The sequence below is a fragment of the Capricornis sumatraensis genome, chromosome 15 (assembly GCF_032405125.1).
Source record: "Capricornis sumatraensis isolate serow.1 chromosome 15, serow.2, whole genome shotgun sequence".
NCBI classification, from domain to species: Eukaryota; Metazoa; Chordata; class Mammalia; order Artiodactyla; family Bovidae; genus Capricornis; species Capricornis sumatraensis.
In genome coordinates, this window is record NC_091083.1 from 66,597,754 (window position 1) to 66,610,718 (window position 12,965).

At 45.4% G+C, this 12,965-nt stretch overlaps 1 protein-coding gene across 1 annotated transcript; it reads right to left on the reverse strand.

Moving 5' to 3' along the window:
• Window positions 1-1,750: 1,750 nt before the first annotated feature.
• Window positions 1,751-2,983, reverse strand: LOC138091683 (CCR4-NOT transcription complex subunit 9-like). Its single transcript, XM_068987608.1, has one exon. It carries the CDS (start codon window positions 2,889-2,891, stop codon window positions 1,992-1,994), a length of 900 nt encoding a protein of 299 aa, XP_068843709.1. The 5' UTR covers window positions 2,892-2,983; the 3' UTR covers window positions 1,751-1,991.
• Window positions 2,984-12,965: the final 9,982 nt, after the last annotated feature.

Genomic DNA, 12,965 nt, shown 5'->3' on the forward strand with positions numbered 1-12,965 from the left:
TGCACCACCCGTAACTGTGAGGCCCTCTGCTGGACACTCTGAACACTGTTTACTGAAAACACCTGGGACCTGCCACCTTCCACCTGAGGACTTTTATCTTCCACTTTCTGCTGGGGGCACAGTCACCTGCACACCAGGAAAGCTAGAGTGTTAGAGGGTTAGTGGTGGCACAGCGTTAAAGAATCTGCCTGCTCTGCACGACACACAAGAGATGTGGATTCAATCTCTGGGTTGGTAAGATCCCCTGGAGTAGGAAATGGCAACCCACTCTAGTATTCTTGCCTGGAAAATCCCATGGACAGAGCCTGGTGGGCTACAGTCCATGGGGTCACAAAAGAGTCGGACACAACTTTGCGACTAAACAGCAAAGAGGGTTAATACCCGGGGAGCAGCCCTCCCTCCACCAAAGACTGATGGAAGTCGCAGGGAGGGGGAATGAGTATCCCAGCTCTCTAACCCATTGGGTGGGATAACTCTGTGTGTGTGTGTATGTGTATACGCTCAGTTGTGTCCAACCCTTTGCAACCCCATAGACTGTAGCCTGCCAGGCTCCTCCGTCCATAGAATTTTCCAGGCAAGAATGCTGGAGTGGGTTGACATTTCCTTCTCCAGGGCATTTTCCTGACCCAGAGATCGAACCCATGTATCTTGCATCTCTTGTGTTGGCAGACAGATTCTTTACCACTAGCGCCATCTAGGAAGCCCCTGTCCTGGGATAACTCTGACCCATGTTCTACACGGTCTCTGGAGCTCTTTGAAAGGATCAGTAGTAACTGGCACCATTCCTTTCCTTGGCCTGTCCCTCTCACTGATCAGTATTTTCAGGGATCAACTCCTAAATAAACTACCTGCATTTGAATCTGTGTCTCCAGGTCTGCTTCTGAGGGAACCCAAACAAAGTTAGGTGGCATGCACTTAATGTGGGAAAAGAAGCAGAAGAAGCTGGGGAGACAGAAAGATTGAATCCTAAGAGAGGGAAAGGGTTCCTGTGCTTTATAGGCTCTAGTTCCATCCCTGGGAGCACTGTCCTGCATTTCTTGCCCATAGCTCTCCAAGTTGCTGTTGCTCATTTGCTAAGTCATGTCCAACACTTTGCGACCCCATAAACTGCAGCACACCAGACTTCCCTGTCCTTCACTGTCTCCCAGAGTTTGCTCAAACTCATGTCCATTGAGTCGGTGATGTCATCCAACCACCTCATCCTCTTGTGGCCCCTTCTCCTCTTGCCCTCAATCTTTCCCAGCATCAGAATCTTTTCCTCTTCACACCAGGTGGTCAAAGTATTGGAGCTTCAGTTTCAGCATCAGTCCTTCCAATGAATATTCAGGGTTGGTTTCCTTTATTATTATTATTTTTTTTTGGCCTCCTAGAGGGGATGTAATGCCCAGACCAACTTTTTATTGAGCTTATGCAGCTAACAGACTTGTAAACAGTGCCAACTGACAAAGGTTTGCTGAATATTACAGCTTGTGTCCACTAAACACACCTCTCTCTAAGATTAAAAACAAAAATCCAAAGTAAACAAATACTGAGAGAGAGGATGGAGTGACACATCTCGAGTCTTCCAGGAAGGCAAAAGAAGAAAACGCCACAAGGTTTGGTCCCAGGCGTTCACCGTGCCTAGAGCGCTGCTGCTGCCACCAGTCTCCCCTCCCTGCCAGTGGCTGAGTAGAGGTGAGGGAGAAGGGTCATCGTGGGCCTGCTGCAAATACAGCATTTGCTGGTGTTGACACCCTCCTTAGCTGTGGCGGCAGACTGCTGTGTCAGGAGCCCGTTTCCTGGGAGTAGCAGAGGGAGCCCAGGTCCTCAAGGCAGCCTGAGATGGCAGCTCATACACCTCAGTGGGGATACCGTGCCCCTTTTCTCCAGTGCAGTTCAGCATTGAGGTCGTCTATTCCCAGTCGGCGGTGATAAAACCTGAGCTGTTTTCCTTGCAGGTTCCCCCTCCCTCCCCCAACTTGCGGGAAGTAGTGGGAGGGGATGGGGGAAGATCACTGAGGGGGCAGGGGAATCCCCCGGGGATCAGTGACCTGACCCTCTTGCAGGTTCTTCACCAGTTGTGCAAGCCAGCGTTTGGTGGTGGTGTCATCTTTTAGCACCTGGGCGAAGGTTGTATCCTTCAGCTGGTCAGGGAGACACTGCCTGAGTGCTTCACGTGCCCTGGGGTTATCTGAGAGTCGAAGGTAACATCTTACTACATGCTTCAGCAAACGGGCGGAAGGTTCTTTGGATAGCTGCAGGACCATCTTACCCAAGATCATGGCGACATGGGAGAAACGCTCATATGTCTGACATATATAAGCCAAACCAGTGTCATCTAAGAGGATCTTCTGGAGGATAAACGTGGCAACCGTTTTAGAAAGTTCACTTCCAGATTCCATAATTTGCAAACACAAAGGGATAATTTCTGTTGTCAATAGAAAGTTGATTACTTCTTGCTCATCTGTTTTCACCAGAGCCCCAATAACTCCAAGACTGGTTAGCCGAAGATACTCAAAGGGTCGTGTTTTGCTGACAGTGTGCAAAAAGGGGTATAAAAAAAGTGGGATGTGTGCTGCAAGAAATGCTGACCTGGTTTCTGGGTGTGATGCCACACATTGCAGTAATGCTAGAGCATTGCAAACTCTGTTAGACTGGTGTGCTGTCAAGGTGGGTGGATTGATAGATGGATAAATATTTACAATTTCCTGTAAAAGTGCTGCAATAGTACCAAATGAATGCCACAGCATGGGTGCAAGGTCAGGAACAGATTCTCGCTTCTTACTTAACTCCAGCAAAGCATTTTCCCTCGTCTCAGGACTGGACAGCTCGTTGATCCACTGATAGATCTTCTCTCTATCCACCTGAGCCAGTGCAGTAGGCACAGGCGCAGCCGTCGCCAGACTGTGCATGTTGGGAGAGGACGCCGCTCTCCTCCCACTGCCGGACGCGCCAAGCCGCGTCCCAGCCTCAGCGCCTCAGCCGCCGAAGATGATGACACGCCGCAGCCGCCATCCGCCTCCGGCTCGCTCCGCCCCCTCCGCAGCCCTCTCGTTGGTTTCCTTTAGATTTGACTGGTTTGATCTCCTTACTGTCCTTGTAAATTAGGATGTTGGGTGTTCTGAAACGCAAAATGATTTAGCCATTTCCCTATCCAGATGCAGCAGATTCTCTTGACCTCTTCCAGAAACTTCCCTCTGAAATGTGCAGTAATATGGTGACTTGATATCTATTGCTCCTGGGAAAGGTGTCACAGGATATGTTCTGTGGCTTCATCAACATGCCCCTCCAAGTAGACCCTTGATTTTCAGAGCTGAAGCTGAGGATGAACTGGGCAAGCTTGCATGTGAGCCAGAAGCTACATGGAGGGTCAGGAATCAAGACTCCTGTACCCTTTCCTTCTGAGATAAAACATGATCACAACTTTTCTGGTTGACTAGGATAAGTCTGGTTGAAATTCCTGAAAGAAATGACATAAAGAGACATAGAGAAAATGGTCATAACTGTGAAGGGAGTCTGCACTGGTGACTTGTCTTCAACACAAGCACTTTTTCTAGCACAGTTAAAAGCTGATGTTAGGGAGGTGCTTACTTGCAACTTTTACTCTATTTTTTCTTTTTGCTGTTCTATTTTGACCTTGCTATTTCATCTCAGTCATTTAACCTGATACTTTGGTTCAGCTATTTTTTAAACTGCAAAAATAGTCTGAATCTCTGCCTATTAAATCCTTGAAATCAGAATTATATGAAAGAGTAAAAATATTTGTTGAGAAGTTATTTTTCAGACGTAATAGTAAGACTTTTTAATTCCTTGGTCAATTTTTTTAAGATAGCAGAGTGAAGAAAAATCTAGTTTATCCACTTTTGCTTTTAATTCACTGAAGTTATTTCCATCAAAATCAATTATTTTTATGCAAATGACACTTTCATTCATATCTTATCATATTGACTATAGATGCTCTAGTATTTTAAGTGTTGTTATTTTTACCATCAACTTTCTTGAATCATTATGTATTTCAAAAAGTTTTTTCCCAGTTTTCTGAGACATAATTCATGTAAGGCACTGTATAATTTTAAGGTGTAGAGCATAATGATTTAATTAACATATATTGTGAAATGATTGCCACAACAAGTTTAGTTCACATTAATTATCTCATGTAGATTTTTTAATGGAAAAGATAAACAAAAGATTTTTTTCGTGTGATGAAAGCTCTAAGGATTTACGTTCCTCCCCAGGTGTATTTAAATTGATACCCTCAAAACTGCAAAACCAGGCCGGATTCTCCCTCCCTTCTGTCCACTCACCTTCAAAAATTTAATGAGCTTGTCTAGGTTAAAGTGTTTTATTCCAGCCCAATGCCAGCACTATCACTAAGGAAGTAAATCCTGAACTAATAGAAGTTGAGTGTAATGTAAAATAACAATTAATCTCTGTCGCAGAGAGTAAGAAAAATTAACAAACCGCTGGCCAAATATTTATTGGCAGGAGAGACGGGACAGATATCTTTATTCTATGACTGAGGTCAGCTGAAACTTTAGGAAGTATCTGGTCCTTACATCATGGAGGAGTTGGGCTCAGAAATGATGTTGGGGTGGGGTGGGGGGCTAGGGATGGTTAGTGGACCAGAGCCATCCTTGGGAAGGGTGAGTCCTGTGACAGGTCAGAATGGGGGGACCAAAGTCCCCAAATGCTGCTTCTCCCCTCCTCCGACTAAAATCAGATTGTGGATGTTGATTCTGACATGACAGACACCAGCTCACCTTTGACACATGTAAGGAGAACCCCCTCCACCATCCAGGGCCTGGTCCTGAACCTCAGCCTTGACCCTCCTACTGTTGCCATGCCTCTATATTCCCTTCAACTGCACACACACACACACACACACACACACACACACACCCCTGCCTTTTAATGGCCTTGGCAGTTCTTGACCACTCTAGATTTTTCCCTACAAACATTGGTCCTCTCCCAGGCATCACAGATCATCCGTCCTCTCCCATCAGTCTCCTACCTAAGATCTAGATAAAGTGACTATAAACTCTGGCACCCGGAAGAAGAGGTCCAGAATTTCTTTTCAAAAGTGAGACAAAAGACAGCCGCCAACAAAGCCTCCCAGCCTTGGACATGGGCACTGTTCTTCCTGTAAAGAGGCGGTGCTGGGCCTCCTTCCTGGAATCTGGGCTGGCCTTGTAACTTGGCTTTGACCTCTTGCTCTGTCAATTTCCGGCCTAGCCCTTAAGGGACCTGACAACTTCTGTTCTCTTGGAGCACTGAGCCACTGAGAAAGAAGGCCAACTAACCTACTGAAGAGTGAGGCCCAGCCACTGCAGCTGCCATCTTGAATGTTCCAGCCCAGCAGAATTCATGAGTGACCCCAGCAAACATGCCGTGGAAGAATTGCCCAGGTGTGTCTGGCCATCTTTTGAAATCATAAGAAACAGTAAATTGTTTTAAGCCACAGAGGTGTGCAGTGGCTTGTGAAATAGTGATAGATATTTGAGACACTAATCTTTCTAGGACTTAAGTCTGCCTTCCACCTGCCATTTTGGATGTTGCAAAAACTACCTTGTCAACTTCAGGACCCCTGTAGACACACATGTTGGACACCCTGATGCCAGCCACTTGCCAGGGCTGTCCTGTTGCCCTGCCCATCAAACTCCAAGCCCAAGTTCATTGGTTATTCATTAAAGACTGATTGTACCTAAAGCTTGAATTAAGCCCCGTTTGGCCCCGGAGAATTCAGACATACTCCCAGACTTCAAAGAGTTCACAGGTCAAAGGGGAGAAAGACAGGAAGATAACAAGCTAAAATTCAGGGTGCACGTATTGAAATAGCAGCAGGACATAGCTCCATGAGAATAGGGGAGATGGGGTGTGGGGGGATAGTCATGTTCACGTAAACTTCACAGGGATGCATTTTTAAAGGTAGCTTGCAAAATCAGTGTCAGAATTTGGTTCCAATCTTCTCATTTTTTAAATTAGGGAATGTGAGATGTATTTTTCAGGAAAAAAATTACCCTATGAAACAAACTATTAGTAATAATTCACTAATTTGTTTGTGTGTGTGACACAAACATGCATTTGTTTTATTTACAAAACACTCTGGTTTCCTAAAACAATACAAACAGCATATTCATCAGCAGGAAGCTGACCATGGGCAAGGGGCGCCCAGGCCACTGAGGGAACCCTGGGCACCCACCTGTACCGGCAGGTGGCCACCCAGGGAAACACTTTCTTTTGTTGCCATCAGCAAGGCCAGAAAAAAAAAGGACTTATTTTCTATAAAGGAAATAGCCAGGATGAGAAATATCAGGACATGGGCTCCCCAGCTCTCAATGGAAAAACGAACAGAACTTCCATTTTTGCAAAATCATCACTGTTAGGGGGCGGGGAGTGGGGTCCTATTCTGGGGTGCTGAGCGGGTGCTGAGCCGCTGGCTGGGTCTCAGGGTTTGGTGGGCTGCTCCCTCCGGCTCATGGTCGGAAAGAATCAAAGGATTTCCAAATTGAACGTTTCCCAAACTCAGGCATTTGGGAGCTATTTTCACATTTGGTGTGTGTGTGTATCATCACAACTAATTTACTTAGTATTTTACTTTAAGTCAACTCATATTTTATAAACCTAAAAACTTTTATTATAAAAGATTACTGTATATACCACTAAAAATGAAAACCAAAAATACTTGTGATAAACACATAACTATTAAAAATAAAACACAGTTACTCTTTGTCCTTCCTAAAATGATCTTGTTTACCACCATTGATATGTTTCCTGTACTTGGGGAAACAGTTATAAATATTAAAATTGGGAATTCCTTGGCAGTCCAGTGCTTAAGACTCTGTGTTTCCACTATAGGGGGTACGAGTTTGATCCTTGCTCTGGAAACTAAGATCCTGCAAGACACAGCACAGCCAAAAAAAAAAACCTAAAAAAATTCAACTTGGGTGTGATTCAGAGGGGTTTGTTATGAATATCAAAAGATGCTCCCCTCACTTTTATAGCTATTATCACTAGGAAATTCCTCAGGTTTTAGGAACTTTGTGCCAGAAATAGGAATGAAGACCAAATATATATTTCTTATTATAAATCACAATGTCACAGTTAGTGACAGAAAAAGAGAGCCCAGAGAGGGGATGTCCCTTCCCCACGTAACCCTACTCTCGAAAATAACTGACATAAAGAGGACAGGGTTGCTTTTCTATTTGGAGCAACTTGGAAGCCTCAAGAGTAAACACAGATGGGCCAGGCCAAGCTGAACAGTCTCTGGATGGAGAATGCTCCTGATCTCTGCAATATCTCTTCCAGAACAAGAAGCCAGGGAAGCCCAAGTTCCCTGTCTGATCAGACTCACAGGAAACTGGAGGAGCCAGTTTCGAGGTTTTTCAGGTGCTGGGAGAAAACATGTTATTTTATAAGGGGTCTGCGCTTATGTTCTCTACAGACAGATGTTAAGAGTTCTTCCTTTAAAGAGAATTGCTCTTCTGCTTGGGAAAGTATTTCAAGAGACCTATTGATTATGCAAAGAACTCCTGCTGAGAGTCCAGCCTTGTTGTTCTGTTGTTCGTGATTAAGCAACAGGGATTTGCACTTTTATCTAAGTATGGTCTTTTGTATTTGCCTCTTATCTTTCCCTTATCATCAACCTTTATTTAGCACTATTTTTTTTTATTAATTAATTTTTTTTATTTAATTTTAAAATCTTTAATTCTTACATGTGTTCCCAAACATGAAACCCCCTCCCACCTCCCTCCCCATAACATCTCTGTGGGTCATCCCCATGCACCAGCCCCAAGCATGCTGTATCCTGCGTCAGACATAGACTGGCGATTCAATTCTTACATGATAGTATACATGATAGAATGCCATTCTCCCAAATCATCCCACCCTCTCCCTCTCTCTCTGAGTCCAAAAGTCCGTTATACACCGCTGTGTCTTTTTTCCTGTCTTGCATACAGGGTCGTCATTGCCATCTTTCTAAATTCCATATATATGTGTTAGTATACTGTATTGGTGTTTTTCTTTCTGGCTTACTTCACTCTGTATAATCGGCTCCAGTTTCATCCATCTCATCAGAACTGATTCAAATGAATTCTTTTTAACGGCTGAGTAATACTCCATTGTGTACATGTACCACAGCTTTCTTATCCATTCATCTGCTGATGGACATCTAGGTTGTTTCCATGTCCTGGCTATTATAAACACTATTTTAACAGATTTTTGTAGTCATGTACAAAGGGGAGATGGGGAAGAGATAACCTGGCAACAGACCAGGGTGAACAGAGTCGGGCACCCAGTAAGATGTCCCCAGGTGAGGAACTAATGCTTGACTTAAACATATTGTTCATTCTGCGATGACATCTCTTTTTCTTTGTTTTGGTAAAAAACAAGACAACAGGGAATTCCCTGGTGGTCCAGTGGTTAGGACTCCACACTTCCACTGCAAGGGACACAGGTTTGATCCCTGGTCAGGGAACTAAGACCCCGCAAGCTGCAAGGCACAGCCTGAAAAAAACCCAAAGAAACAAAAACAACAAAAAAATAAAAATAAAAAAGGACACAAAATGGAGTCGCTTATGCTAAGCCCCAAGTATCTGAGGGTTAAAACAAGAGTTAACTTAGAGTTTTGACTCTCCCAGGAATGAAGTATTTGAACTGAGTCAATTAAGAATCACCTGATCAGCACTAGTTAGGTAATCTGCCTGATAGATGCCTGCCATCCTGTAAACCACAGTGACCTTGCCATAATCAACCCATTGTTTGTGTCATATAATTTTGTTTCTTTTAAAAATTATTTATTTATTTTTGGCTATGCTGGGTCTTTGTTGCTATGCTCAGGCTTTCTCTAGTTGCAGAAAGTGGGGGCTGCTCTTCGTTGCTGTGATTGGGCTTCTCACTGCAGTGGCTTCTCTTTAGAGCATGGGCTTAGTTGTTCCCAGATCAGGGATTGAACCTGTATCCCCTGCATCAGGGCATGGCAACCCACTCCAGTATTTTTGCCTGGAGAATCCCACGGACAGAGGAGTCTGCCGGGCTACAGTCCACAGGGTCGCAAAGAGCTGGACACAGCTGAAGCAAATGAGCACACACGTATGCATCCCTGCATCAGCAGGCAGATTCTTCACCATTGAGCCACCAGGAAAGCCCCAGCCTCTTATAACTGTCTTGCTCCTGCTCACTTCTGCCTATAAAATTCTTTCATTTTGTACAGCTCCTTGGAGTTCCTTTCTGTTAGATTGGATGCTGCCCGATTCATGAACCATGAAAGAAAGCCAATAAGACCTTTAAAATTTACTCAGTTCAATTTTGATTTTTCAAACAGTTCCCAAATCTTCAGTATCAGTTGTTACCCCCGAAAAGAGTTGAACTGTGACTCCCCTAAAAAGACATGTTCACTTTCTAATCCACAGCCCCTCTGCATGTGACCTAGTGGGAAAAAAGTTTTCACAGGTATAATTAAGGATTTTGCGTGAGATTATCCTGGATCTTTGGGGCGAGACCTAAATCCAATGATTAGTATCTTTATCAGAAACAGGAGAGACAACATAGGGGAGAAGGCTAGAAGATGGAGATGGAGGCAGAGATTGGAGTGATGTGGCCACAAGCCAAGAACACCTGGGGCCACCAGAAGCCAGAAGAGATAAGGAAGGATGCTCCCCTACAGCCTTTAGGAGGAGTAAGGTCCTGATGACAACTTGGTTTTGGACTCCTGGCCTCTGGGCCTGTGACTGAATAAATTTCTGTTGTTTTAAGGGACCAAGTTGATGGTGATTTTTCTATGGCAACCCTAGGGAAGAAATAGTCTCCAACAGCCTTGCATTGGTAGAGCTTTGGAAATTAAGGAGCTTTGGAAAGGCACAGGACATGAATGAGAAAGATGTTTTGCTGAAGATTTCATGGAAGACAGAGAAGAGAGTTGCCTCTTACATCACAGAACAAGCACTAATGAGAATTCCTGGTGTCTACCCTCCCACACTGCACCTGTAACTTTCCTTCTCTTCCTCAATAATTCTCTGAATTTCAAGAGAATTTCCCCATTTTCAACCTATTCAGCCTCTTCTCAGCTGAATGTAAGTGCCATAGTTATCTGACTAGAGATTATCTTTGCCGCCTCACAGGAGCCCTTGTGAGTCTCATTTTTTGAGTTGTTTTCTGTCCCTTATAATCAACAGTCTTTCTTAACACATGAAGTATGAAAGGATCCGGGGAGGAAGGAGAATAGAAAGAGAATGGTCTCTACTGACAATCCCCAGTCTTGGGTTGGGCTCCTTGGGAGGCATCTCTTTGAGCTTCTCTCTGTCTCCATACTCCCCACCCCTTACCCAGGAGCTCTATCTAGAAACTAACGAGGTATAAACAAATGTGAAATACACAGCATAAACCGGAGTGTTTCCTGTTATTTAACACTTTTGGAATGGAATGAAATAGTGGATGAAGTGAGGTGTAAACAGGCCCTGGGATGCAGGGGGCTGCCCTCCATCTCAGGAGATCTGGAATCTATTGGAAAGGAGTGGAGTAATGCCATGCAATCTGGGAGTAATTACTCTAGGAGCACCTTAACAGGCAATGCACCGTGGCCTCTCAGATTTCCAGTTTGTCTCCACCCAGTACCTGGCCCTTAGCAGGGGCTCGGTGAACAGGAACGTGTCAAGCTGAACTGTGAATCTGGTTTCTCAGCTACCTCCCACTCAGTACTGCTCTGAGACCCAGGCAGGCCCTGCTGCAGGCTCACACCTCAGGGGCCCTGCACTTTGGAGGGCCTTTCTCAAAGGAAGCCTCATTTTGGGTCTGAGACCATATGGAGCTGGCAGTAACATTCAGGCCTGATGCTGTAAGCCCAGATCTGGTTGTGTGTTTTGTTTTGTTTTGTTTTAAACCTTAACCATTTTTTAATTGTTGCTTTTTTATTATTTATTTGTTTCTGATGTGTTGGATCTTCGTTGCTGCGCTGCGTGAGCTTTCTCTGGTTGCGGTGAGCAGGGGCTGCTCTCTAGTTGTAATTGTATGGGCCTCTCATTGCCATGATTTCTCTTGTTGTGGAGCACAGGCTTTATGGCACACGGGTTTCAGTAGTTGTGGCGCACAGCTTAGTTGTTCCGTGGTATGTGGGGTCTGCCTAGACCAGGGATTGAATCCATGTCCCCTGCACTGGCAGGTGGATTCTTTTTGACTATACCACCAGGGGAGTCCCAGACCCGGTTCTATATTAAGTCCTGGTTGCCAGAAATATACCTGAACATTTTCTAAGAATTCCTCTGGGGGCTAGGACTGGCTAGGGTGGGTAGTGCCATCTGTTTGGGGCTCCCTGAGCCTGAACTGGGGTCCATGTGGGTTCCTGTTCCTACTTCTCTCATTTGAAAGTGGTCTCTAACCCTCTCCCCGATGTGTGGAGTTGACTGGATGATCTGAAGAGCTCCAGGTTTGTGCCTGTGGGGGTAGTCCTGTGACCTTGCAGTGGGATCTGCTTCAGGAGGCTGTCACAGGAGCAGAAAACCAGCCTCTGGCTGGTCTGGCATTACTTTTGTGGTAGTGCTTGAGACTGAGTTACTAGAATGATGCTCACACACAGATTTTGAGCGACTAACAGCAGACACAGGAGGGATTTGGAGCTCTGGTCTATTAATGGCCTACCTCTGACCCTTGGGCTTCATCCATATACTTGGGCCTGGGGTGGCCCTCGCCTATCTGTGTTCAGATCATAGTGCCACCTCCGGTCTGCACTGCCCATGGCTGCTGGGTGGCAACAGGTGTTCTTTCCCTGTGTGCTTTCTGCCGCTGGCCTCGACCCCTCTGCAGGGCTTGGTTCAGGTGTCCGTCCTCTAGAGGTGGCTGTGTCTACTCATTGTTCTGCTGCGCCCACAAGCCTATCAGTGTTCTTTCTTGCTTCTGAGTGATAAAGCAAGTCCTGCTCTTCTGGCCTTAAGCTATGCTAGATGAATACTGGATATGAACACTGGAATATGCTGTATGAATACTCCACTAATACTGGAGTGGGTCGCCTTTCCCTTCTCCAGAGGCTCTTCCCAACCCAGGTCTCCTGCATTGTGGGTGGATTCTTTACCAGCTGAGCCACAAGGGAAGCCCAAGAATACTGGAGTGGGTAGCCTATCCCTTCTCCAGTGGATCTTCCTGACCCAGGAATCGAACCAGGGTCTCCTGCATTGCAGGTGGATTCGAACCATTCTTGCTCCAATGGCTCCTCACCTATGCTCCCCACTGGTCGGGGGTATGGTAGGCAGGAATAAGGTCAGCATTCAAACAAATCCCATTTTAGGAATGCAGTGATGGGGGCCCAAAGTGTTCAAGAGAAGACATGGTTAGAAGATGTGTGTGTGTGTTAGTCGCTTAGTTGTGTCTGACTCTTTGTGACCACATGGGTTATAGCCTGCCAGGCTCCTCTGTCCATAACATTCTCCAGGCAAGAATACTGGACTGGGTAGCCATTCCCTTCTCCAGGGAATCTTCCTGACCCAGGGATTGAACCCGGGTCTTCCACATTGCAGGCAGATTCCTTACCATCTGAGGCAGCAAGGAAGCTCATGTGATTCTATATTTATATTAAAAATTCCAATGATAATCTTAACATGATCAGAAAATGCATGATCATTCACAGGTTCTCCATACTCTGGGTAAGACCTCTCTCAGTTCAGTTTAATTGCTCAGTCGTGTCTGACTCTTTCCAGTCCCATGGACTGCAGCACGCCAGGCCTCCCTGTCCATCACCAACTCCAGGAGTTTACTCAAACTCATGTCCATTGAATCAGTGATGCCATCCAACCATCTCATCTTCTGTCTTCCCCTTCTCTTCCTGCCTTCAATCTTTCCCAGCATCAGGGTCTTTTCCAATGAGTCTGTTCTTCACATCAGGTGGCCAGAGTGTTGGAGCTTCAGCTTCAGCATCAGTCCTTCCAATGAATAGTCAGGACTGATTTCCTTTAGGATGGACTGGTTGGATCTCCTTGCAGTCCAAGGAACTCTCAAGAGTCTTC

Bases quoted from the DNA above. Each gene is read 5' to 3' on its own strand.
- LOC138091683 (XM_068987608.1), bottom strand. From the start codon at position 2,891: ATGCACAGTCTGGCGACGGCTGCGCCTGTGCCTACTGCACTGGCTCAG.